Source organism: Peromyscus californicus, unplaced genomic scaffold (genome assembly GCF_007827085.1).
Source record: "Peromyscus californicus insignis strain IS unplaced genomic scaffold, ASM782708v3 Scaffold_14__1_contigs__length_90479793_seg_2, whole genome shotgun sequence".
NCBI lineage: Eukaryota > Metazoa > Chordata > Mammalia > Rodentia > Cricetidae > Peromyscus > Peromyscus californicus.
In genome coordinates, this window is record NW_026294436.1 from 35,247,630 (window position 1) to 35,273,175 (window position 25,546).

A 25,546-nucleotide genomic window follows, 5' to 3' on the forward strand; every position below is an offset into this window, starting at 1 on the left:
TCACAACTGACTATTTGTCACAGTAAGAGAAGCACTCCATGTAGTCCTAGTTCATGGGACAGCATCAGTGTAAAACAGCTTAATACCAGTCACGTCGCCAGCCAGACTTCCATTTCATGGAAACATACCGGGGGCTTTGTACTTTCTGAAGTTGATGTTGGCCAGAACGAAGTGGATAATGGTAGGGCAATCATTCTCCACATCAGGATTCTTGGGTTTAAACACATAGCACTCCTTCAACCCTTCCCGATCAAACACATAAGGGTCAATCTTTGGAAAGGGGAGCTTGTTCATTTTAGCCCACTTCTCTGCAAGTAGAAGTTCCTGCAGGGAGGAGAACGATGCATTTAGAAATGTTCAGTTCTTATTTGCTCAGTCAGTCTGCCCATTATTCTATATTCGTTAGGTGTTATTATCTTCCAGCAGTTGCTAAGACATATCAATGGAAACTCTATCTAAGACAACCTGTTCCTGGATTTTATACCTGTTATCTCCATCAAGGTGCAAAAAAAACATATCAATTAAATTCTTTTGCTAAGAATGTGAAATTTAAGAAAAAATCACCATTAACTTCAGTATCAACATGGTACAGATTCTTGTATTGCTGGTAAGATTCTTTGTAGAGAAACTACTTTTAAAAAAATGCAAGTTGTAGGGCTTTTAGTAGCTACTACATGCAGTTAGATTTTACAGCTTCTGGTGTTGAATACTCCTAGATGTATGTATGATAGCATAGCACACTTCATAGGATTCTGTATTACTAGTAAATTGGTTTTTTTAAGGATGTTTCATTTTGTTTTCTTTTAAAAATCTGTAATAAAATTATGCATATTTTTAAAACTAAATTTATGTATGTAAATTGGCTTTTTTGGCTCCTAATTATGAAAAGAAAATAGAACTTCAGGCCTCAATGCATCAAATCAATGAGTTCTGAGTTCACTGAGAAATTCCCATCCCAAACAATAAGGTGGAGAGCAATTGAGGAAGGCATCTAATATCCACTTCTGACCTTCACACACAGGTACATGTGCATGTACATCACATTTTCACATGAATACACCCAACATGAACATATATATGTGTGTGTGTATATATGTATACACACACATACATATCACATATACATACATAACACCCCCACACACACACACATACACGCATGCATGCATGCATGCACGCATGCACGCACGCATGCACGCACGCACACAACATCCATGCTAAATTTAACCTGGGGAAATAAATGTGGAAGGTTGTCAGGAAAAGATAGACATCATTTCTTTTTCTATGCAGTGTCAGCGGCCAGAATAAATAAGTGGTTATATAGCATCGTGGTGTAAAATCACAGACTGGGCCCAATGCCTGCATCCAAATGTCATTTCTGTAGCCTTGGGACTGTTTCTGAGCTTAATATTCTTAACTGTAAAACACAGAGTGCAATCTGAAGGAAATGAATTACCATTTTACAGTACTTAGACCAACATCTATCACACAGTAAGTGCTATACAGATATCCAATCAATAAATAAGGATCCAGAGAAGAAAAAGTGAAGAAAACAAAAGGAAGAGAAAGGAAGAAAGGCAGGAACCATTTTAGAGAGATTCCTAAAGAGACAAAGTTTTGGGCAAGCCACTGAAATTACCCTTTTTTTAAAACTCCTTTTGTCATAGTGGTTTAGTCGATGGTAATCATTACTGGCTGACCTTCAGTGAGTGTAGCTAAGTGGCTATCAACACCACAGCATCTACACTCTGACAGGTGAGGGACAGTCATCAAGTGACCTTTCATATTGAACACTGTCATCGATGCTAGGGAAAAGTCACACATTTTCAGAAACCTAGACTGCATCTTTGGCATATTTCTAATTCACACCATCAATACTATTGAGCCTTTCACTGTGTGCTACTCATAAGACAGGATCTGCATTTGAAGCTTTTATGCCTTTAAGTCAATGAGAAAAACCAACTAATAGTAGTTTAACAGTTTGGGAGGGCAGGGAAGACTAAGGACGGCCATATACCTAGGTTGTTAACAGGCTCAGCTTAAATCGACATAGGCTACTTTCCAAGACCAACTGCCTAGACACTACAGCCACCAGGCACCAGTCATGTGAGGGGGACCTAAAATACACCATGCGACACCACTAAAGTCACTGTGGGGACTTTGAGAGATAAGATAGCATGAGGACTAAAGTGTATGCCATCCCTGAATTAACCAGCCCCTGAATACATCTCACCTATATCTCATCTGCTTCCTATTTCTCATAATATACTTTACACCTCTGCAAAATAAAAGTAATTACTATTCTCCTCCTCACTGGGCTGTTGTGAAGGTTAGATATTGAGGTATGAAAATCTTAGGTGGATAGTAAGCAAGTGCTTTAACCTAGGACCCTAAATACAGAGGACATACAAATTTCACTGCTCTTGGTATTTCAGAAAAGTCATGAACTTTACATGCATAAGTGCATATATATATATATATATATATATATATATATATATATATATATATATTCCTAAGTACACCCTGCTCAGTGTGTATAACTCTACTTATATGCAGGTTTTCAGGGATGACGACTGGTGTTGGGTAATCAATTGCCGTGCTCTTCCCCGGGGAAGACTGTTTCTCCTGCTCCCAGCATTCCTTAATTGTCTGTAGTTCTTTATGTAGTGTTGAGGTCTTGTGGTCTTTTCCCTCAGCCTCAGAAGAGAGCAAGGAGGGGCATATGGGAGGGCTTGGAGGGAAGACAGGGAAGGGGAAATGATTTAATTACATTATAATCTCAAAAAAAGCAATAAAATCCTAAATATTCTAGCAAACTAAAGAAAAAAAATAAAGTCATGAACTTCAAGTTGATCAGTTCTCCCAAAGATCAAAAAGATACAAAACCTGAGAGAAAAGGGATTCAACAGATACAAAAGCAGCTGTTCCACAGAACATTTTGCAGAATATGATTATGCTTTGCTAAAAATCGAACAGATGTAACACATCTCGTTTGAAGTTGGAGGACACTCTTCTCATTCCTCTTTCCTCCCCACCCACCCCGTTCAGCTGACCTCCTCTTGATATTTCACGTCGAGCACTATCCACGATTACTCATTGGTCTTTACTCAACGCCACAGTCAGACCAGAGCTCATACAGTAAGGCGGTTGCTTGCTTGCTTGCGTGAGGACAAAGCAAAGCAGCTTTCTAGTGTTGACAAACATGAGTCAGGAGATGACCAAACCATGTGTGGCTGTGTGGAGAAAGAGGGAAAGGGAGCTCATGGAGGTAGAGGTCTGGCTATTTTTAGCTGGACAAAGTTATCCTGGAAGCAGGAAGGGATGGAAACTTTCTCTTTTCTGCTCTCATCCTGAGGTGGAAAAGATTAAACGGTGCTGACCGCAAAGGCCGTGATTACAGGATGGAAAAAACGTCTGCTTCCGGCTGTCTCCTCTCCCTCCAGAAAGACGGAGAGACAACGACACAGACGTGCGTGTGGAGAGCCCCAAAAAGGAAGGAATTAAAATCCAAACAATGTTTTAGTGAGCAAAGAAGGCCTAATTCCAACATGACAGCGATACACCAGCAGCATGCCATGCTGTAACATCTATCAGCTGCTGCCTGATGCCCCAAGATGTTTCAGGGTTTCGAGCACTAATATACTGTAAGCTTACATAGTACTAACTACAAACACAGCTCTCTATACAGTAAAGAATTAGGGACTCTCATTCAAAGTGATACTTTCAAAAATGCCTATGCTCATTTTCAAGTACTAAACCCTAACTAAAAAAAAAAAAGTACTAAAACAATTTAACAGAAATATATCCAGACCACAGTGCCACAGTGAGAAGGGTTTACACATGCTAATTAATTAATTTAGACTCACAATATATTTCCCTATGTAAATACATAAACATAAACAATACGTTGGTTTTTCACTATAGAAAATGAGATTTTTTTTCATCTCTATGCAAACCTAGCATTTATTCTTACTACCCTAAAATTTTTCATTATTTAAAACTTATTTTTAAGACTGGGGAGATAGATGGCCTATTAGTAAGCAAATAATGTAATATTTAAAACAATATAATGATTAAAAATATCAAAGCCGCCGGGCGGTGGTGGCGCACGCCTTTAATCCCAGCACTCGGGAGGCAGAGCCAGGCGGATCTCTGTGAGTTCGAGGCCAGCCTGGACTACCAAGTGAGTTCCAGGAAAGGCGCAAAGCTACACAGAGAAACCCTGTCTCGAAAAACCAAAAAAAAAAAAAAAAAATATCAAAGCCACTAATCTAAGATGGGAATGACAGAATGACCCCTTAGAATTCACTATTTGTAGTTATGATTCCTGTCTCTTCTAGAGAGTTTGCTGTGGTTGTCTTCAAGAGCCTCATAGAGCAGTAAGTCTGGAGACAGGGTTTGTGTAACACTTGGAGCAGTTAGCTCTCCATTAAAAGCTGTGTACATACTTGCAAAAGCATCCCCGAAGAGATCAATATTAGATATGGGTGCTCATAACTAGGCATCTGATTCTCAGTGACTGAAATGGGTACGGTAGGTTGGATGGTGGCCCTCACGGAAGAAACCCACATTAGCTACCCACCTACTGTGAATGTGAACTTATTAAAGAAAGGGGTTCTTTAAAAACTGATCACTATTGTTATTATTATTGGTAGTGGCTTGTTTGTTTGCTATTTTGTTGTTTGTTTTGGGGTGTGTGTGTGTGTGTGTGTGTGTGTGTGTGTGTGTGTGTGCGTGTGTAGGTCAGACGACAACTTTCTGAAGTCACTTTTTTTCCTTTCATTCTGGGATCTACGGCTAGCACCCAGGTTGTCAAGTTTGTGCAACAAAAGCTTTTACTGCCGAATCACCCCAGTGGCTCAGAAGAAGGCTCTTCACAATATAACTAAGGATCTTGAGCTGGGATCAGCCTTGATTATGGGGTAAGGGGTAAGTACACAGTTTTGCTAACAAGAGACAAAGAGAGACATAAATGAAAAGGCCAAATAAAAACTGAGGTAGATTGCCTGGACGTGGTGGCACATGCCTTTAGTCCCAGCACTCAGGAGGCAGAGGCAGGCAGATCTCTGTGAGTCTGAGGCCATCCTGGTCTTTAGAGTGAGTTCCAGAACAGCCAGGGCTACACAGAGAAACCCTGTCTCAAACAAACAACCAACAACAACAAAACCACTGAGGTATAGACCAAGGTGACCTAACTGCTTGCGAAGGAATTACCAGATGCACTGGAATCTGCAAAAGGCCACAGAGTTCTATGACAAATCCTAATATCAAACACAGTCCTGCTCAAACCCTGCTCAACTGCTGACCCCAGAACTGAGACAAACCACTTTTCTGTAATTTTATATAGGATGTCACTTTTTAATAGCAACTCTTGAGAAAGCAGCGTGAGAAGTAAACATGCAGATACTGGAGTCTATGCTGTGCGGTCTTCCTTGGGCAGGGTGGACTGGCATTCACAAAGCTCACCCAGGCTAATGTGTCTCTGCAGGTCGCCTCATGAGCCATAGTGCACTGTTGTCTACAGATCTGTTACTTGGACTGGCTTGGGTGGGTAGTTTCCCTCACTAGGCATAGCAGAATGGCGTCCAGTCAGTACCAGCACTTCAACTGATTTGGTCATGACGTGACCCAATGTAAGAAGTGAATCATGTGGGCATGAGAGTTCTAAACCAAGAGCAAGACCAAATAACAACTGATAATAAGGCTAATGTGGAAAAACACTGATTAGTTTGTCTGTGGTTCCCCCAGAACCACCTATAGGGAGACAAATGTATTGAAGACACTTGAGATGTACAGCCCACTTGGACCTTTGTTACATCGATGTCACCCTCACATGCACCCTATGGCCACCTTCTTTTTCCTTTTGGTGTACAGGGTAGACCCATTGCTCCTGCTGGCCCCTGGTCACAAAGCATTCTAAGGAGCAGTAAAAGTTAGCCAGGCCCATGTGCAATGTATGGACTGTGCTATAACATACAAGTCATGACAAAGTGACTTAAAATAGTCTTTTAATACAATGTAGGGAAATGCACCAGTAGTGAGCCATGAGTTATGCTGTGCTCCAGTTGACTTTCCCTCAATCAGACCCACAGCACCCTTCCCCCTAAACTCAGAGTCTGTTTATTTATGCATAGTCTGCCCAAATGCCATGAGGATTACTGGCAGCTAAGCCTCAATGGTAAATCAAACAGAGATACTGTCTGTACCTACATTATTAAATGAGTAATAAAAACGGAACTTGATCAAATGAAACACAGGGCTGCTTTTCTTAGAGAAATTAATAAGAATAATGTTTGGAATCATGAGACTCTTTATACCAGTTTGGGGAGCTTATTGTTTTATTTGTTTGCTTTGTTTTTACAGTGTATCCTAGCTGTTCTAATGAAAATAATAACCCTTATACTGATAATGTTAACTTAGAAGTCCAGTTCCAACATAGATAACACAACTGTAGTTGCCTTTATCAAAAGCCAGGATATTCACCACTATATAGCTTCCCCCAAAAATGTGAGACTTAACTATACTTATGCTACATGTATCAATAAACAATAAATAAAGTAAATGGCTATTTCTTTTCTTTTCTTTTTCTTTCCTTTTCTTTTTGAAATAGAGTTCATGTAACCCATGCTGGTTTAGAACTCAAGGTAGCTGAGTATGACCTAAACTTCTACTCTCCTGCCTCTACTTTCCAAATGCTGGGATTGCATGGGTACTACCACCCTGGATTTTATGAGGTGCCAGGGATTGAATTTAGAGCTTTATTCATGGCAGGCAGGCACTCTACCAACTGAGGCTCATGCCCAGTCAACGGTATAATTTCTTACCCACATTTATACTCTACTCTTTAATGAAAAATGGTGTCTATATTTTAATTTCAAAAGCAAAAAAAGGGGACCAGTGAGTTGGCACAGTGAATAAAGATCTAATGAGTTAGAGCCTAGAGACCCACATGAAGGAAGGAGAAAACCAATTCCCACAAGCTGCCCTCTGACTTCCACACATAAGCCCACATACTTACACACATACACACACACACACACACACACACACACACACACACACACACACACATACATACATTTTTAAAAACAGAAATTGGGGGCTGGGGAGATGGCTCCCTGGTTTGCAAGCACAAAGACCTGGTTTCATTCTCCAGCACCTATGTAAAAATCTGGGCATGGCTACAAATGCTTGTGTCGCCAGCATTGGGGAATGGAGACAAGCAACACCTGAGAGCTAGATGACCATTCAGCCTAGCAAAGAGTATGAGCTTCTGGTTCAGTTGGAAGCTCTGTCTCAAAGGAATAAGGTGGAGAGGGATATCTCACATCCTTCTCTTGCCTTCACGTAAGGGGTCCATGCATTGCACATTCATCTGAGTGCACCACACACATGTAAGACTCTCTTTCTCTTTCTGTCTGTCTGTCTGTCTGACTGTCTGTCTCTCTCTCTCTCTCTCTCTCTCTCTCTCTCTCTCTCTCTGTCTATCTCTATCTCTATCTCTCTCTCTCTCAAAGACAGACCAAAAAAGGAAAAAAAAATCAAAATACCAGCAGCGTTTATCCAGAAGTGGTTGGTATACATTCTAATTGTTCATGTATCCTCTAAGTATATATTCTTCTTAATAATAAACAATGAAACATTTTAAGACTCTTGCAAAATATAATGCCTTTTATTTGTGTTACTAAGTGGTATCCTAAAACTCCTTGGTAGTATCCCCTCATTCAGTAGTAAAGTTCTGACTCATATGAAATTATGGCTTTGACATTTTGCACTCCCATTGGCTAAATGAATAACACAGTATCTTCCACCATCAGCACCGCCTCCTTGGAGTCATCACTGGAACCTACCTCCTCCTTTCTCCTCATGGGTCACCAGGTTCTACCCGTGGCTTGCACAGTACCAGATTTTATTATTATCCTATGCTGGGGTTACAGTAAGTCATAGTTTTAACCTTTTGCCTTCCACCCACCCACTCAGGTTAATCATCCTAAGATTCCAATTTCATGATTTCATTAGTCTGCTGGAAATCCTCCACCAATCTCCATTTCCTACCTTCCAAACTCAAAAATTTTCCCCAGAGCCCTCTTAACAGACTTAACATCTGTCTGTTACAATCAGAGCACCCCATCTTTCCAATGTGCTCACTGCTATTTCTGTGCACTTTTTTCCTGTTCACTGGCTCCGGGATACACCAACACACTTTCATATTGATCTTTCACAATGTACATAATTTGGTTTTATCACACCAACTCTTGGTTTCTTGTCTGAACACTACTAACAGCCTCAAAAGAAATAAAATATTAACACATTTTGAACATGTGAGGTTTTAAAGATATTTAAGACATTATTATATCCACTTCTTGTTCTAGAAGCTCTCAGTGCTTGCCACAATCAGCTTGAACTCTCAATTTGACACAGCCTAGAATCACCCAAGAAGGGAGTCAATTGAGTGATTGTCCATATCAGGTTGGCATAGGGACATTGTCTTGATTCTTAATGGATATAGGGAGACCCATCTCACTGTGGGCTGCACCCTTCCTTGGGCATGCTCCTATTCTCCTTACCAAAGTCCCCTTACCTTGAAAGGAGGGCTTGTGTCACTTGGCCTTGCAGAGAAGTCAAAGGAGATGATGAGATCCACACCTCTCTGAGGTCGTAGAATCAAGGGATACGGCAGGTTAAAAGTCAGCCCACTGTCTACAACATGAATCTTTTTACTTTTGACATCTAGTGGTTCATATATTCGTTCAAATTCATCTGGATCTTTAAAAAGCAAAGGCAAGACAAGAATAAATGAAATAATCATCTGCCCTTAGTTTAGAAACATAAATGTTTATTACAAATTTGAGAGACAGAATTCCATGTGGATTGGGCCCCCCAGTTTTGTTAGAATCAGGTGTGGATTTAACTCTGGCAAGTGTAGCTAAATTAATAACTTTAAGTCTTAGTTCTTTATCTGTGGTACCAGAACAAAAACAATTATCAAGCAAGATGCCAAGGGAAAAAGAACTAGTTCAGGCCCTAGTATTGACACTAGCCACAATGTCTTTAGTACCACTGCCTCCCAACATGGGGTCTTTACTGATCTGAAAACGTTTCTTCAGACATCATCTTGTCTAATGTTTGCAGAAGAGAAGCAAAGGAGAGGACATTTAGAAATGGCGGGTGAAACAAACTGCAAGTCATCTAGAAAATGAAACAACTGGGAAGAGCCAGAGTCTGAACAGATTCATCTGCCTCTCTCTGGGCTGAGTGCCCACTATACTAAGGGATGAGCGTCCAAGATAAAAGACCAAACCTCACACCCCATAAGCATGAGTTGGGTGGCCCCATTCAGGCACAATTCTGGGCCCTGAACAAGCCAAGTAAACTATAATAGATACTATGAGTCTACCGCCAAGTAAGTAAATGCACTGACAAGCCAGTGCAGCGAGGATCGCTGTGGCAGGAGGAACAGAGGACAACATGGTGAAGAGTGAGCATCGATATGTTCCCAGGATTAGGGGAGAGAATTCTGAGAAGACATCCTTAATCCAGAACAAGAATAACAACACAGAACCACCTAACCAAAGGAGTGTAGAACTTGAAAACCACCCCTTCATTTCTCAAATTGTCTATTTAATAGTTTCAGAACACCTACCCTGAAGAACTGACAATATGGAAGTCAAAACTAAGGCATACAATCAAAAACACCGACAGCATTTGAAATGAACAGCTCAAGAAAGCAGCCACTACAATGCATAGAAATGACCCATGAATACCTTCTAGCTCTATGAAAACACACCAATAACATTTGATCATGATTAAACACACTGACATTAAAATTTTTTAATGATAGCATTTGTTTAAATGTGGCAATTTCTTCTAATACAATAAAGCACAAGAATTCATAAGGTGTTTCCTTTGGCTTTGCAAACCCAGGGTTTTCTCTTTTAATTTTAGCTAAGAGATTCGTCAAAACAGATCAGGAAACTAGCTGTCTCCGCCTTTCCTTTCTTAAGCCCAAGATGGCCTTTGAGGGGATGCTCAGATGTGGATGAGTTCCAAACTGACATGAGGCTGAACACCACTATCCTGGCTCCAGACAAACTGAGTTTTTATTGTGTAGCCATCCGTATAAGTTTGTGAAATATCAGTATCTGTCCCATACACAAATTAAGACTTCCATGATCAAACAGATTTAAGAAAGTCAGGATTGAACATCTATAGTAACTACCAAGTAGACAACACGTTCCTATTCTTACCCTGCCTGAGAGTAACAGCAGTTTGTGTGAATGGCCACTTAATCCCATCATGCAGCTTTCCAATAGCTACCATTCATTTCTATTTTATAGCAAAATATGGATTATACCATCTAATTGTTCAAGATACCCAAGTAATAAAAGGCCTGGCTGAGTTTCAGATGTCAATCTGTTTTGAAAATATGTCTTTGAGCCCTCAGAGTAACACGAACACTCAGTAGGCTATCTCAGCATGTTATGAGGGAGAGGTGTCAGAGTTTGAAGGCATATTTTAGGACCAAATTATCATGTGACATCTACTAAAATGTAGAAAGTTTGTCTCACGCTACAATGGGCAAACATCCTCCCATGATTGAAAGCACACCAACTCCTCAAGCCTGTGAGTGAGTTAATCTGGTTCTCCAGAAAGCATACAAACTACACTGTGTTATAAGCCTGTAACGGCTCCTTAAACTTTCCTAATGCTGCAACCCTTTAAAACAGTTTTCATGTGGTCGTGACCTCCAACCATAAAATTATTTTTGTTGCTACTGTATAACTATAATTTTGCTACTGTTATAAATAATAATGTAAATATCTGATGTGTAGGAAAGCTGATAGGTGACCCCTGTGGAAGGGTCATTCAAACCCCAAAGGGGTTGTGACCCATAGGTTGAGAACCACTGACTTAAAGAGTTCAGTTGTATCAGAGGAATCCAGCACACAGATTCAAATTACACCAGACAAATATTTGGATATCTGTGTTCTGAACTCTGGCCTGAATTAACTCATGTCAACTTCGCATTCCAGATAGTGTGTCACAGTAAACACTACAAACACAAAGTAAACAGGAAAGAAGTCACCTGACTAGAGAATAGCTCCTCCAAAATTTGTTTCTACGGACATTTAACAATTTTACAGTAACCTATTAATGGGGTTTTTTATTATTTTATAATTTACCTTGTTTAAAATATCTGAAAGCTGAGGTCACAGGTACAAAATACTTCACTTTTTCTCATTTCCGACTATTTAAGACACTCCAATTTTAATGTGTATGAGCAGAATTGCCATAGAATAAAGTATAAGCTTCTCCCAACATTAACATGTAGACTGGACAAAAGCCTTTACCTTTTCTTCTTTTGCGTGGAGGACGTGTACAATTAAAAGGGATATAGTCATAATCATTATCTTAATTGTGGCATTTCAGTTGTACAATGCATAAGGTTCTTTGGGGGTTTGTTTTTTATATTTATTATAGTTTATTATAGTTACTTACTTCTCCATGTGGGGGAGAAGAGGTCATGCATATGCCATGGCCCACATATGAAGGTTAAGGACAACCTTGAGGGAGTTGGTTCTCTCTATCATGTGGGCCTTGGGGATTTAATTTAGGTTGTCAGACAAGACAGCAAGTGCCTTTAGGCACTGAGCCATCTCATCTGCCCATAAATAGGAATTTTAATAAAATCTTTTGAAAAAAATGATTATGGTTTGCAATAAACCTTTTGACTTCCACATTAAACACAAGATTTTTTAGAACTTGTAAACAACTAGGAGATAGAATTTAACTTTGTAAAGCTCCCATCCAGAAAAGCACTAATAAACTTAGTTAATTCAGTCTAATATGCAATTATGTTTAGCAACAGTCATATCTAAACAATAAATGTGCATGAATTTGTTATTGAAATGATTGGAACTTTTCCCTAACTATTTCATTCGAGTAAACATGAAATATGTAAAAAATAATTTTAATGTAATGTTTACTGAGATTTAAGAATAAACCTTTCCCCAAAAGTCATTAACATGAAACAACTTTAACGAACATATTGTTCTTGCAAAGGACCCAAGTTTTGTTTCCAGCACCCACATCAGGAAATTCACAACTGGAGCTCCAGCTTCAGGGAGCTGACACCTCTCTCACCTCGTTGGGCACACATACAGACACACATACCTACACACAAATAAATAATAAAAAATTAAAATCTCTAAAATCGAATTTCAAAGACAAATATTTAGTGCATACGATGTATATTTTAGGATGATTGACATATAGTTCCTTATGCTCTTTTTATTCTTTTAATGGCTAGTAAATGTTTTTTTTCAGAGGAAACAAATGCAGCAAGGTAATATACACAGCGATTCAAACCTCAAGGCTAGGGGAAAATCCCAGCCTGGCCACGATACAGCAATACTTTCATTGACCTACAACACCCGAAGGAGCAGGATGGCTGATTTTCTCTTTCCTATTAGTGTTATTATAGCCAAAATACAGCAATTCTTCCATGAAGCAGCTCTTGGGGAAAAGGCCATTAAGGTGTTTTTAATATTCATGAAGGCACTGATTATATTTAACATGTTGCCTAGTGAATCTTGAGGACCAAGCAATCACGAGTGCTTCTAAACTCTGTATGAATGCAGAAAGGAATGAAGGAGAGAAACCAGGTGAAGATTCTAATCAACTGTTCAGGCAGGGTGAGCAATAAAAAGGTGTAATTCCAACTGTCACCAAATCTGGCTAATAAAAATACAGGATGACCAACTTTAATCTGCATTTCACAAAAGCAAACAAATGATTATGTAGTCTCTATATGCAGTAAATGTTTTGTGTTATTTATATACACGCAAATGTATTGTTTAATATTAAAATTTATTATTAAATTAAAATATTAAATTTTAATTTAATAATAAATTAAAATTTATTTAAATTTGTTTTGTCTTGCAGTCCTAACACTGCCAAATGAATTCGTATTAAATACTACAGAACTGCCAGGAAGTTCTTAAAGTGTGGAGTGACCTGGTAAGCTGGTTAGAACCAGAGGAATCGTGTTGGCAAAATGATAATGAAAAAGAAATGAAACAAAGTATGCACCAAGAAAACTTCCATTCTTACATCAGCAAAACAATGACTAACAAAACCACAGGAATGGTTTGTAGAGGGGAAGACTTAGAGGCCGGACTCAGAGACCTGTGGTTCAACTCAGATTTGCTGAGCAGTTTGGGACAAAGATAATACAATTCTTTTCTTTGATAATCCTTGTCGAGAAAGTTAAATCACTGAAGGTTCTTTAAATAGATCTAAACACTATGAGTATAATATGCCCAAACCTAATCAGCAGTCATCATAAAGCACAAGGTTCCACACACTCACCATAGGGAGATCAAGAAGTGCAATCATGTGCCACAACACGAGAAAAATAATGCCACCAACTGAATGTTTTAACACCTTCTTAGTTCAGGTGAATTTACTTTACCACAAGTAGACATTTATTACAGCTAATATAAATAGAATAATTATATATCTATATAAATAAATAAATGAATAATAGTATATCTAATAACTGGAATTATAAATACATAATTAAAAGTAACTCCTGTCCTAGAGCTTAAGGTCATACACACAATACAAAATGCAGTGTTTGTTCCTCTTAAAGTCAAACACCAATTAGAAAACAATAACAAAATCAAAACCTATTGTAACTTCAAAAATATTTTGTAGGAATGATGAACACAGGGAAATGGGAAAGTTTTGGGAGGTTGTGTTGTTTCAGATATCTGAAGTTTTACAGCATCTTGGCAATGACCTAAGACAGAACGATTGAGAAATGACGTTTGGACAACTAAGGAGAAATGATGGTGTGATAGAGAAAAGATTTAAACTCACCACAGAAAAGGATATGTTACATATTATTCATTACATAAGCAAATGTAACACATCATCTATGATGCAGGGCACTGAAGAGTAAAGGTTACTATTCTTGGGCATTTGGTTAATGACAATTCTAAAAGTGACTAGATTCTTCCCGGGCAACTTCACCAGGTTTCCTAATCTTTCTGAAAACTGGAGTGACAGTTTCCCTGTCCCCATGGTCCTTGAAGACTGGTCCATTCCAACCCCTGTGCTGCATGCTCCTCTCCACCACAAGAGGGCGCTAGGCCTAGTGCACCTACACCACATCCTCAAAGCTCCATCCGTGGAGACCAGGCCTTTTCCAAAGAGGCCCGCCCACGGGAAAGGAAAGAGGAAATGAGACATAGCTGTGTTTCTTCTCTTTCCACTGCCAGACACGGTTGTGGGGGCGTTTGGGGAATGGTTCTGGTGTTTTTGGAGTCACTCCTGGAAGCCCTGGGCCTGCTTCTCTAATCCTTGGAACCATTCTGTAAGCAACCTCTTCCCTACTTTACACTCATTGTAATTATCACGGTAGAGGTTTCCGGTTGTCTGTAAGTGAACCCTGACCAATAAAACAAAGAAGGTTTGTGGTAGTTCAGAGAACATTTTCTGTAGTAACATGACTAGGCCATTTCCTAGCCAATGCATTTTTCTTAAAAAATAAAACAAAAACAAAACAAAACAAAATGAATGTCCCTCGCAAGTCAATGTTCTTAAAATTGAGTCTAAATAAAGGTTAAGGGGCATTAAAATGCTTCTCCCCAACACAGAATCAAGATGTGCTAAATTAGCTCCCCCAGGCTCCCGCTTTGGCGCGTACCTGCTACGGCTGCATCGAGTTCGTCGTCATCGAAGGAATCCTGGGGGGTGAGGTCTCTTAAAGGAGACAGTGGATAGGACGTGTTGAGATTCAAGCCCAACATGAAGTTGTGCACCTTCCCTGCGCGGCCTTCTCGGGTATTGAACAAAGCTGAGTCACTCACCAAGGCCATCAGCATCCGATGGACCCAGCTTGCTTGGTTGTCATTTTGGTACTCTCTTTCGGCCTCTTCATTCTCTGTGCCTGAGGTGAAGGAACACAGCACGTGCCGAATTTGTACACATGTGCCAATATGTAGGGTGTTTTGTTGTTGTTGTTGTTAACTTAATTTGGTTAATCACCAAATTAAAACTAAGGTTCTAGGGCTTTGATCCAATATGTTTATTTGCATAAAACAAGTGCCCAGTCACTTTTCAAGTGTTCATAGTTACCTTTTATCTACATACAGTGTCATTCTATATTCTTCACTGATGCCTCTTGGTCTATTTAGATTTTTCATATACACTTAATTTTCTTTCTCCCTCTCCCTAACTCTTCTCCATCCAACACACCACACACACACACACACACACACACACACACACACACACACACAGAGAGAGAGAGAGAGAGAGAGAGAGAGAGACAGACAGACAGACAGACAGACAGAGCGAGAGAGCCTGTATTACTTAATACTACCATCTATGTTTCCTAATTTTTCCTAAGTGTCCATATCCTGCTTCATAAACATCCAAGGATTACCAAAGTTAGCAGGGACAGCAGAAAGACCCACCAAATGACTGCTGATAAATAAACACGCTCATGCACTGATCGTACCACCCGTTACTTCATCCTTGTTTATAAAGTCTGGGGATTTAAAGCCCTGTAATTTAAACAAACAATATAAAGTGTTTCTAAAGTCACCGGTGGTCCAAAGAAGCAATCACAGATGACTTTCCCCTCTGAAACCTGTGCCCATGTTAACTCGTGGGAACTGCTCACTATCTGTGTTTCCATCCTCTCTCCACTTGGTGCTAGCTATGAGGCCCTTCCCCTCCTTCATTTCCTCATTAGGAAACCTCGTAAAATTGTTCGAGGATTAATGTGATTTGGATCTCCATGTGAAGTTCTCAGAGAAGTGCCTGGCTTTACAATCTAGCTACAAACAGAAAGCCTCACTGTGGCTAGCTACAGCTTAACTATCAGCATTACCCACTCACTTCAAAATGAAAGAACCCCTGCTCAAACCCCTTCTGTTCTGACTTCCAGAAACTCTGTGAATAAGTATACAGGCTTACATAAAACTCTGTGTGTTGAGGTGTTTGGTTTTATTTTTGTTTTAATTCTTATAGTGTTTTGCCTGCACAAATGTCTGTGCACAGTGCATACGTATTGCTTGATAAGACCAAAAGAGGGCGTCAGATCCCTTGGAACTGGAGTTATAGATGGTTGGTAGTTGCCACAAGAGTCAAGTGCTTTTAACTAATGAGCCATTTCTCTAGTCCCCTGTGTGTATTTGGAGAGATGAGTGTCTACATTCAGCTTCTATAATTTCCAATAAATATATGTAATACAGAAAGCCATAAACAAAGAGGTAACTTAAGTACTTATTATAGAGTGAAAGAGATGAATGAAAGGGTGCAGACATCATGCTTCCAATGATGCACCATTCCAGAAAAGATGAAACTATGGAGACAGCAAAGTAGTTTTCCTCAGTTGACAGAGGGATGGTTAGGTAGAGGAAAGAAGATTTTGAGAGCTGTAAAACTACCCCATGTGACACCATTGTGCTAAAGACTTCTCACAACCATCCTCCATAGAGGGCACAACCCCAGAGTGAACTCTCATGGAAACAGAGACTGTGACATGTCACTAGAAGTCATCAGTTGTAACAGACGTACTGCTCAGATGGGACAAGTCATAGTGGGGGACCTTGCCTGGGAAAGATGGGGCAGGAGATTTTAGCAAAATGACTTATCTGTTCCATCTTTCAGGGAACCTAAAACGGCTCTCAAAGTATTTATTTAAAAGGCACAGTGAGAACTAATAAAAATATATTCACGAGGCCAACCTCTAAGTTAAAATGAAACTAAAACGAAAACAGCAAATTCAAAGTTCTTGAACTTCTCAGCCTCAAAAACCAGCGAGTGCTGAGCAGTGACTACATTTTCTGGCCTTCTAGGGCATTTTCCTCACTAAGTAACAAACAGCTACGTCTCCTTCATAGTCCTCACTAACTAATTCTCAAAGTGCTAACCATACAGCGTGTGTGCCCTTCACGCTCGCTTGTTTCCTCCATTCAAAACAAACCCAATGGACCGCACCTCTAAGCTGTCAGTGAGCCACTGCAATTAAATGTTGTCCTTTATAAGAAAAAAAGATCAAAATGCAAGTCTGAACAACTAATGAAATGTAAAATTTAAACTTTTAAATGAAGACTTTAGAATTTAGACTTATTTCTTGCAGGGTGGGGGCTTTTCCAGGACTCCAGCTTATTAATAAGCAGGGATGCCGGGCAATGAGCAAACCAGTGCTGAAACCTAGCTGGGCTCAGCTCTCCTCAAAGCTCAGATGCCCCGGGGAAGAAGGGTGCTTTTAGTATTCACAAGCCACAGCGCACTCCTGCCCATGCCATGGCCATGTGCAACTACATCCTGTGGTGAGGCAACTGCTCTCTGTCTTGCATAAACTCATCCTGTGAAGAAATAACAGCACGCCGGCTATGAAAAAAGAATCTCTCTTTTTAGTGAAAATTGGAAAGGGTAGAAACCAAGCCGTCCCCACATGCATACCACGCCTGGGAGAATTCATGGCTTTGGACAAAGCAGCTTTCTGCTTTCTCAAGTCTAGACAGTCACATTCAAATGGCAAAAGACTCTTCTAGTTCTAAATGCTTAGCTGTTGTTTTTCATGTTTTGTTCTTGTGTGTTTATTTTTGAACTATTAAGTACATTTTTATGAACCATTTTGTTGGAAAATTGCTGTCAACATACACAATCTCTACATTTTTCTACACTAACAAATACCACATTGCAACAAGTATCTCTGATCCTCACCTTCATCCTCATTCCAAATGTGCTGCTAACTATTCTGACCCACACCAAACTGACATCTGGCTGCATTGTCCCAAAGCAAAAGGAATCCTTGATACTGGCAGGTCAAGTGAGCAAAAGTCTTGATAATTTCAACACACTTTACCACTGCATTTTTCCTTGGAATTGAGTTACTAACCATGACAGAAACTAAAGAATGTGTTGACAGTCAAACCTTTCAGATGACTCAATGACAATTTAAATAACAACATTTTCATTCATTTTAAAGCAAATTGAATGTACTCCCCAATCCCACTTTCCACACTAAGATGTCTAGCTCACTAACCTGGCTAGAACAGAATTCAGTATTGCCACCATCTCAGACAGGTTCATTTGTTATCCTGCAAATATGTTTGAGGCTTTAAAAGAAAGGAAAAGATGTGATTCTACTGCCTCGGCTCTTAGGTTCTATGCAATAGTCCTGTCTCCCACGGGACAGCCTCCATACTGACACTTCAGGACTCAGAACATCATGTGCACGCAGAGAGGGCTTGGGCAACACTCTCCCCTCTCTGCTCACAATCCAAAGGGACGCTTTCACTCTCTTACCTTTGGGTGCTTGGGCCTCGTCGTCACTGTCAGAACTGTCATTACTCACAATGTGCTTTGCCGTAATATTTTCTGGGGGAAGAAGACAAAACCATTGAGGCATCTCAGGGATCACAAATGCACAACTAAATTAACTACGGAGATGAGGGAGTGATGGCGCAGGCCTTTAATTCCAGCACTCAGGAGGCAGAGGCAGGCAGATTTCTATGAGTTCAAGGCCAGCCTGGTTGACAAAGTGAGTTCTAAGCCAACCAGGGCTATGAGGTGAGACTAGGTTGCCTTTCTTTTTTTAACTATAAAGAAATAATCTGAGCAAAACTACACAAGGGTGACTACGGTGTCTACATGGAACTTTACATCAGTGTTGTAAATGGAGACTCATGGGATTCACCAGTTCTTAAAAACTTACCACTGGGTCGCCAAATATCCCAGCAAACAAAAATTATTAGTGTAAATTTGTCCATTTCTAGTCTTAAGGAAGAGTTTTTATGAGTTCATCTTAATTTGAATAGTAATAACTGCTTGATTACAACTTTAACTAGTGTTTCTGAAGGTGGATAAAGGACAACACCCAAATCTACAAGTGATCTACGATCGTCTCCAGAACATGAAGAAAGTGCACTCACTTTAACTAACCTCTGGTTCCTGCTAACACTGAAAAACATCTGTTGATGTTCAGTACGTCAAGAATTATGTGTTCCCTTCAAAACATACTAAGACCAGCGTGAGAACTGAGGGGCACAAAGACAGCAGCAAAATCTAGTGTCACCATTAGCCACCCTTTCCCCAGGGGAAATGCGTCTCATTTGTGGACCCTGGCCATTGTTTTTGTGATCACCATTTGCAGAAAACTCAGACTTCTGGCCGATTCATACGAACTATCCCTAGTGTGACTTTTTTCTTCCTCTTTGGTAGCAAATAGAAAAAAGATGGCTTTTATTTTTTCAATTTCAAGGCACTAGTTCCGAATTTAGAAATTTCATTCACAGAACCATTTGGTAAGCTGTAAGTCCAGAAAAGCAGAGGTGTGGCATGTGGCTTCCCCTTACTTCTCTCCAGATGTTTGTTACACTCACATAAAGGACAGGTGCATAAAAGGTTATGTAACAGAAAAGTTAGTAAATTCCTGGGAGCTTAAAACTTTGTTTTTACTGGCATTAGTTATAAATACAAAATTCAATAAAATAAAGTACTCAAAATCTAATGTGACTGTTCTTTTCATATTATAACTGTGACAGCAGTAATTCTGTCGTACAGTGGACGACGGGCAGAGTAAGAAAAGATCTGTTCCAGATGTCATACTTCTGGTGGCTTTGTTGCGGCATGTATGTTCTTTTCTATCCTTAAGCATTTCCTTTTATCTGTCACTGTTGTTTTTGTTTTGCTCTACTTTGACTGCACTTGGTATGTTAATTTAAGAAAATCCCATTGTCTTCTTTATAAGGACGTTTTCAGGGCATGAATGGTTGAATCTGAACTCTTATTTTCTATCTTTACAACAGCTCTTTTTAGGAGCAAAATCACACACATATAAACCTCTTTGAGAAAACAAATGATTTCATTTAAGGTTATCTAACTATGGTCCAGTCTACCTTAAAGTCTTTGTTAAGGTAAGAGACTGAAAGAACGGATAACAAACCCTCCCTGGGTGCCCCTTAAGAGGGAAACCTCAGTCAGTCAAAAGAAGAAGTAGCCCCCAGAAGTCCTGAGACCCCTCAGTCACCTCTTCAGTTTCATTTCTGGAAACCCTTACATAATCTGCGGTGACATGCCTCCTGCTGACCCGCGGAGCTCAAGTACACAATATCCCTTGCCCTCAGTCTGACACAGAACAGCCAGCAGCCAGACTGCTGGCCTCGAGGGAGGGGACGTCTCCAGGGAGACTTCTCAGCACCATGTGCTGTAAGCGTCGTCTCCCTTTTCCTTGGCCTGGAGCCACTGTCTCGCCCACCTTCTGATGTGTAACTTCAGCCCTATTCTCTTCCTGCCTTGGGAGAAAAAAAAAATAATTAACCTGAGTTATCAGGATTATTCAGTGGAGAAGGAACACAGGAAACAGGCCACCCAGCGTGGGCTTCCTCTCTGCTTTCCTTTCTCTTTTTCAAAATCTTCACGTAATTCAGAAAAGACCGAGTGACTCAGAAAAGACTGAGTGACTTCCACAAAACTAAGGTTGGGAACAGGGCATCCACCTGGGATGCTACTATTAAAATAAACCAAGCAGGATGACCTCATCCTATACTTTAGCCCAGGCTAATTCAGTTCTTCCTATGAAGCCCAGGTTTGGTTCAGTCTTACGGCCTTCCACCCTACCTGGGTAATCTCTATTTGTTGCAGGTGCTGTTACAGTGTTGGGGATCAAACCCAGGACCCTGTACACACCAGACAAGCGCTCTACCACTGAGCTACCTCCCAGCCCTTCATCTTTGTAGATTTTGATTATGCTTTAACCATGAAGAGATCATGACTCTGCATTGAAGACCACCTCAGACTCCAGATGGTACCCACAGTACCATCTCCTTACTGCAGGGGTGCTTGGATGACAGAAAGTACCACACGCAACAAGTGGCCTTTCTGTTTGTTTTTAATGTCTAGTTAGCAATAGTTGACTCTAATGAAATAATAAAATTAATTTTCCAACGCTTTCTTAGGAATGATCCAAGTGAACAAATAGTACTCCTAAAGAGAAGATCAATGAGTCTTTGCACACTGCATGTAACTATCAACAACTGAAATCAAGTCTCTCAGGAGAAACAGTACTCAGAACGACATGTGCAGCACTCCAGGCCATGTAAGTATTACGTTCTCTTATGCATATAGAACTTCATTATGTCGATTGTCATTGTCCGTGATCTCCAAAGGCCACATATCAGAAAAAATATAGCACAGTAAGCTTTTCATGTAAACATATTCTTAAAATGAATTGAGCGTTCAAAAAAATCCATTGTTTTTATTCTGTGTTCCCAAACAGACCTGTGATATGACATGGACAGGAAAAAAAATATATAGTATGGAATTGACTGGTAGCCCTGGTCTCTGATACACTGGCCCCTCAATGCATTCATTCATTATTGTTTGTTAGTTTGTTTTGTTTCTGAGACAGGACTTCATGTATCCCAAGGAGTTCTCTAACCATGAGATGTAACCAGGGATGACCTTGAACTTCTCACCCTTCGGTCACCATCTCCTGAGTACTAGGATTACAAACCTGTGCCACCACGCCTGGTTTATGTCTCTAAGGATCAAATCCAGGACTTCTCAGGCTAACAAGCACTTTACCAACAGAACTGCATCCTTGACCCAAAAATTCTAATTCAGCATTCTACGGTTTCTTCCCACAGTCCATCAAAACATAGTGCTTACTAGATGCAGATTGCAAGACGTTGGGCAAGTCATGAATACATGCTCTCCTTTTTTTAAAAGTCAAATGTATTCGTTCAGGAAAATATATTCCTACAGTACTCGTCTAATGATGACTATAAAGAACTAGTCCTCATAGAGTTAGTCTACTTTTTCAAGATTTATAAAACTTGTTTTTAAATTATTACAGGATGAATTAGATGTCATGAAAACCATTAGTTTTGGATTAGAAGACATGACTTAATTTATCTACTTAAAAAAAACCCTGAATTTGTGTTATAGGATAGACTAACAAAACTCTAGTAAGTTAGTCCTATATAGATGAATTAATCCCTAAAAAATCTGTGTTCATGTGTTAATGAACCTAGTCTTTAAAAGGCTACCTTTATTGTCCTAAAAAGGAGTATTCATTAACAAAAATAATGTTTAGAAATATAGCAAGAAAAAGAACAGGAGACACCCTGGTACAAACTATTCGTAGGAACAGTGAGTGGTCTTTGTAAATTTCCCAACTGCAATGTCATAATAGTACTTAAATAATTTGGACACCATTTTTAGGAAACACTTAGATTAGTTTCACCAAAGCTACTTATAAATTGAGAATTAAACTCCTTAGGAAGATTTCATATTCTCCACATATGTATGTGCTATTTATGAGTGTAGTTGATTTTCAGCATAGTTTTTCATAAATGCAAGTCTTTCCCAATACCTAATTCCTCCTCCATTGTAGAGCCTTTGTTTTGTGACCCAGAAACTCCCAGGACTCTGTTGAACAGTATGGAAAAGGCACTGCCCCAGACACCTGAAGAAAGGAGAAACAGAGAAGAGCTTAAAATGCATCCATGTTTAAAATGAGAGAGAGAGAGAGAGCTTTTGATTATTACTTACCCATTAAGAAATGCAAGGGGTTCTCTTCATATTTTTTCACAACCGTTCCCATAAAAAACTTGCTTCCAAATAGGTCAGGAGCCATAAAGGTACCATATTTTGCCATGCCAATCTCATATGGACTAAATTCAACCCAATCTAAAATCATTTTAGAAATAAGACCCTTTATTAATAGGAAAATGATGCAGAGACACACATAATTAATAACTCAAACAGCACCATGATTAACTTCACTCATTACACTAGTTAATAAAAAACATTAACTAATGTCTACTATATATATGATACCATGTGGTGGTTGAGGAAAAAAAAGATGAAAAAGACAATGTAAGAAGATCATTCTAATTGGTACAAAATGAATGCTTTTTTTTTCCATATAAAAACTTAGACATCTTCTGCATAGTCCATCTTAAGTTTAAGACTGTAAAACTGAAAAATTCTCAGACATAAAAAATCAATTAAGGAAATGAAAGAAATTAAATTCTTTATGATGAATCAAACCCTCAACAAAATGGGGAAGAAGTGTTTTCTGTATCTTTACCTAACTTTTTCTATTAATCATCTATTCTAAAGTCCCAACCGTAATGCACAAGATGTTATTCTGATGTCTTAGCAGTCCATCGAGATGGGAACAGAAAGGTACAGTGCACAGCAGCAGCCCTGGTGCCGGACAGTCTGGGACCAACCCTGTGCCATGGCTCATGAACTGTGCTCACAACCTGAATACGTCACCTGTATTCCCAAGTCTTAACAAGGTGAATAAAATCAGCATGCGGTTTGTAAGATTAAGGCCCCAGCGAATGGAGAAATGGAGCAAGTGGAGGGGAAGCCATGAACGTTTTAATAGTTCGTTTAATAGCAGCCACAGTGATGTTTGGGGTCTGCCCATGCCATCACCGTGTCTAACACTGATCTACATTTTAGTAACTCCAAGAAGAATGTCTGGGTTCTGACTTTGGCTTTCCCAGCTACCACTCCTTTGGTTCCCTTTCTCAGCACTACTGTTCACAGCACCATTCTTCCTTCAGCTCTCGTTTATGATGGCCTCCCTTGACATAACAGCTCACACCTGAAAAGTCCAGTGCTGTAGGGTCTATCATCGGACATGCCATCATCACCACAGGCATCATCACCGTACTCCACAGGGTACTGCATCCTCTCCCTGGATCTCCACAGTGATTTCCTAAGATGTCTCAACCCTCTCCCCTTCCCTCTGCATTCCCACCTCCCACCCCTATTCCCATACACTGGGGTCAAAATCAACTTGGGAAAACAGAAATGTCAGAACACCACACTATCAGTTGAAAGCCTCCTCCTGCCTTCTCACCCTGTAAATTGAAAGGCAGCTAGCCTCCATCTGCTCCCTTCAAACAATCCCACGTCAAATTTTCTATTACACATCGGATTAGTCCACCCTCACCATGCAAGCCCTCTTGCTGTTCCTGGGAAGTCAAGGCCATTTCCATAGGGTCCTCTACTTGTTGCTCCCTTCTGCAATTACATGGCTTCTCTTAACATTGAGTTTGAAGTCTTTGTTAGAGATTCTTTATAAAGCCCCAACTCCCTTCTCAACTCCAAATTGTCTGCTATCCCTATTTTTCTGTTTACTTTTCTGAAACGATATGTCCCAAATATATTTATTATTCAACAACCACAGTACAAACAACTACACAACCCATTAGCCTTCCTGTGATTGTTTTGTGTTAAAGCTTGATCTGAACTCAATGTGGGGCAAGGGGCACTCTTCCGACATTAGTTATCCCTGTCAATTGAAAATGTTGACACCCCCTATTGGAGAAATATCAAGCTGTTTGACTGTTAGATTCCTCGGGGATACTGAACTACATCAATTATGAGCATAATTTTAACTTCTAAGTCTAAAACGTTTGACTGTCCAAGAAGTGTGCTGTCATCATTTTAGAAAAAGGATTATGCTTCATATGTACTGTTTTCTCAAGGGAGGAGAACACTCGCCTTTCAAAAAGGAAGTTGTAAAATCATAATTGCGATGAGATAGCGTGGCTCATTCAAATCCAAGCTGAGTAGTGCATCTAAGGGTGCTCCATCTGAAGGAGGCCTGTTTTAGACTGAGGGATGTGGTATTGGTGAGGAACGGCTTGCAGTGGAGCAGAGGCTAGTTGAGAAACTCCTGTGCCAGTGTTCTAATTTCTAACACTGTCTTGGGAACTAACTCCCGCCCCTTTCATTTTGATTGATCCCTGCTTAATTGCTGCTGCTGGCTTATACACTGTGATGACAGACAATTTCAAAAGCTCAGATCTACCCTCCGCTCCTTGCTGAAGGCCTCCTCCTGCTCTTCAGCTCCAACCCTCCAGCTGTTGACTCATACATTTCAATTTCAGCCTCTCTCCTGCATCCGCACTCGCTCATTCCCCACTTCCTGTTCAGCACTACACTCGGATGCTCCATCATCACCTCCCACTACCCTTGTCTGAGAGAGAGAAACAAAAAAAAGAACACCTCATCACCTTCCCTCCTCTCCACCTTAACTATTTTGGGAAACTGCACTATCACAGCCCAGATAAATGTTCTATTGATTGGCTGATTCAACGATTGCTGAAAACTCTGTTTGACTCCATGAAATCTGTCATCATGAGGTAATGGCCTTGAGCATCTGTCTTCTTGCCTCTTTCTTGAAAAGCACCTCCCTGGTCTCAGGATTTCTTCACAGTGACTCAAGTTGAACTTGGAAATAAAAGTTCCTGCTTCTAACATCTTTCCCTTCTTGTCTATCCAACTTAAGCTTAAAAAACATTTTTTTAAAAAAAAATTTAAGGGGCGGGGTAAAAAAAAAAAAGAAAAAAATTTAAGAGATTTATCATTTTATGTGTGTGTATGTTATGCCTACATGTGTGTCTGTGTACCCCATGTACTCCTTGTGCTTACAGAGGTCAGAAGAAGACACAGGATCCTCTGGAACAGGAAGTAAAGATGGTTGTAA

The 25,546-nt window shown here is 39.9% G+C and overlaps 1 protein-coding gene across 4 annotated transcripts in view; it reads right to left on the minus strand.

The window, feature by feature from the left end:
• The window catches only part of Pla2g4a (phospholipase A2 group IVA), a 272,464-nt gene that overhangs the window by 12,938 nt on the left and 233,980 nt on the right, over nt 1–25,546 (minus strand). For all 4 annotated transcript variants that reach the window (XM_052737131.1, XM_052737130.1, XM_052737132.1 and 1 more), the window contains 6 exons: nt 22,585–22,722; nt 22,406–22,498; nt 18,337–18,408; nt 14,717–14,959; nt 8,585–8,769; nt 129–324 (listed from right to left, as the gene is read on the minus strand). In XM_052737131.1, the coding sequence (XP_052593091.1) occupies nt 129–324; nt 8,585–8,769; nt 14,717–14,959; nt 18,337–18,408; nt 22,406–22,498; nt 22,585–22,722 (927 nt within the window). The remainder of the gene's footprint in view (nt 1–128; nt 325–8,584; nt 8,770–14,716; nt 14,960–18,336; nt 18,409–22,405; nt 22,499–22,584; nt 22,723–25,546) is intronic.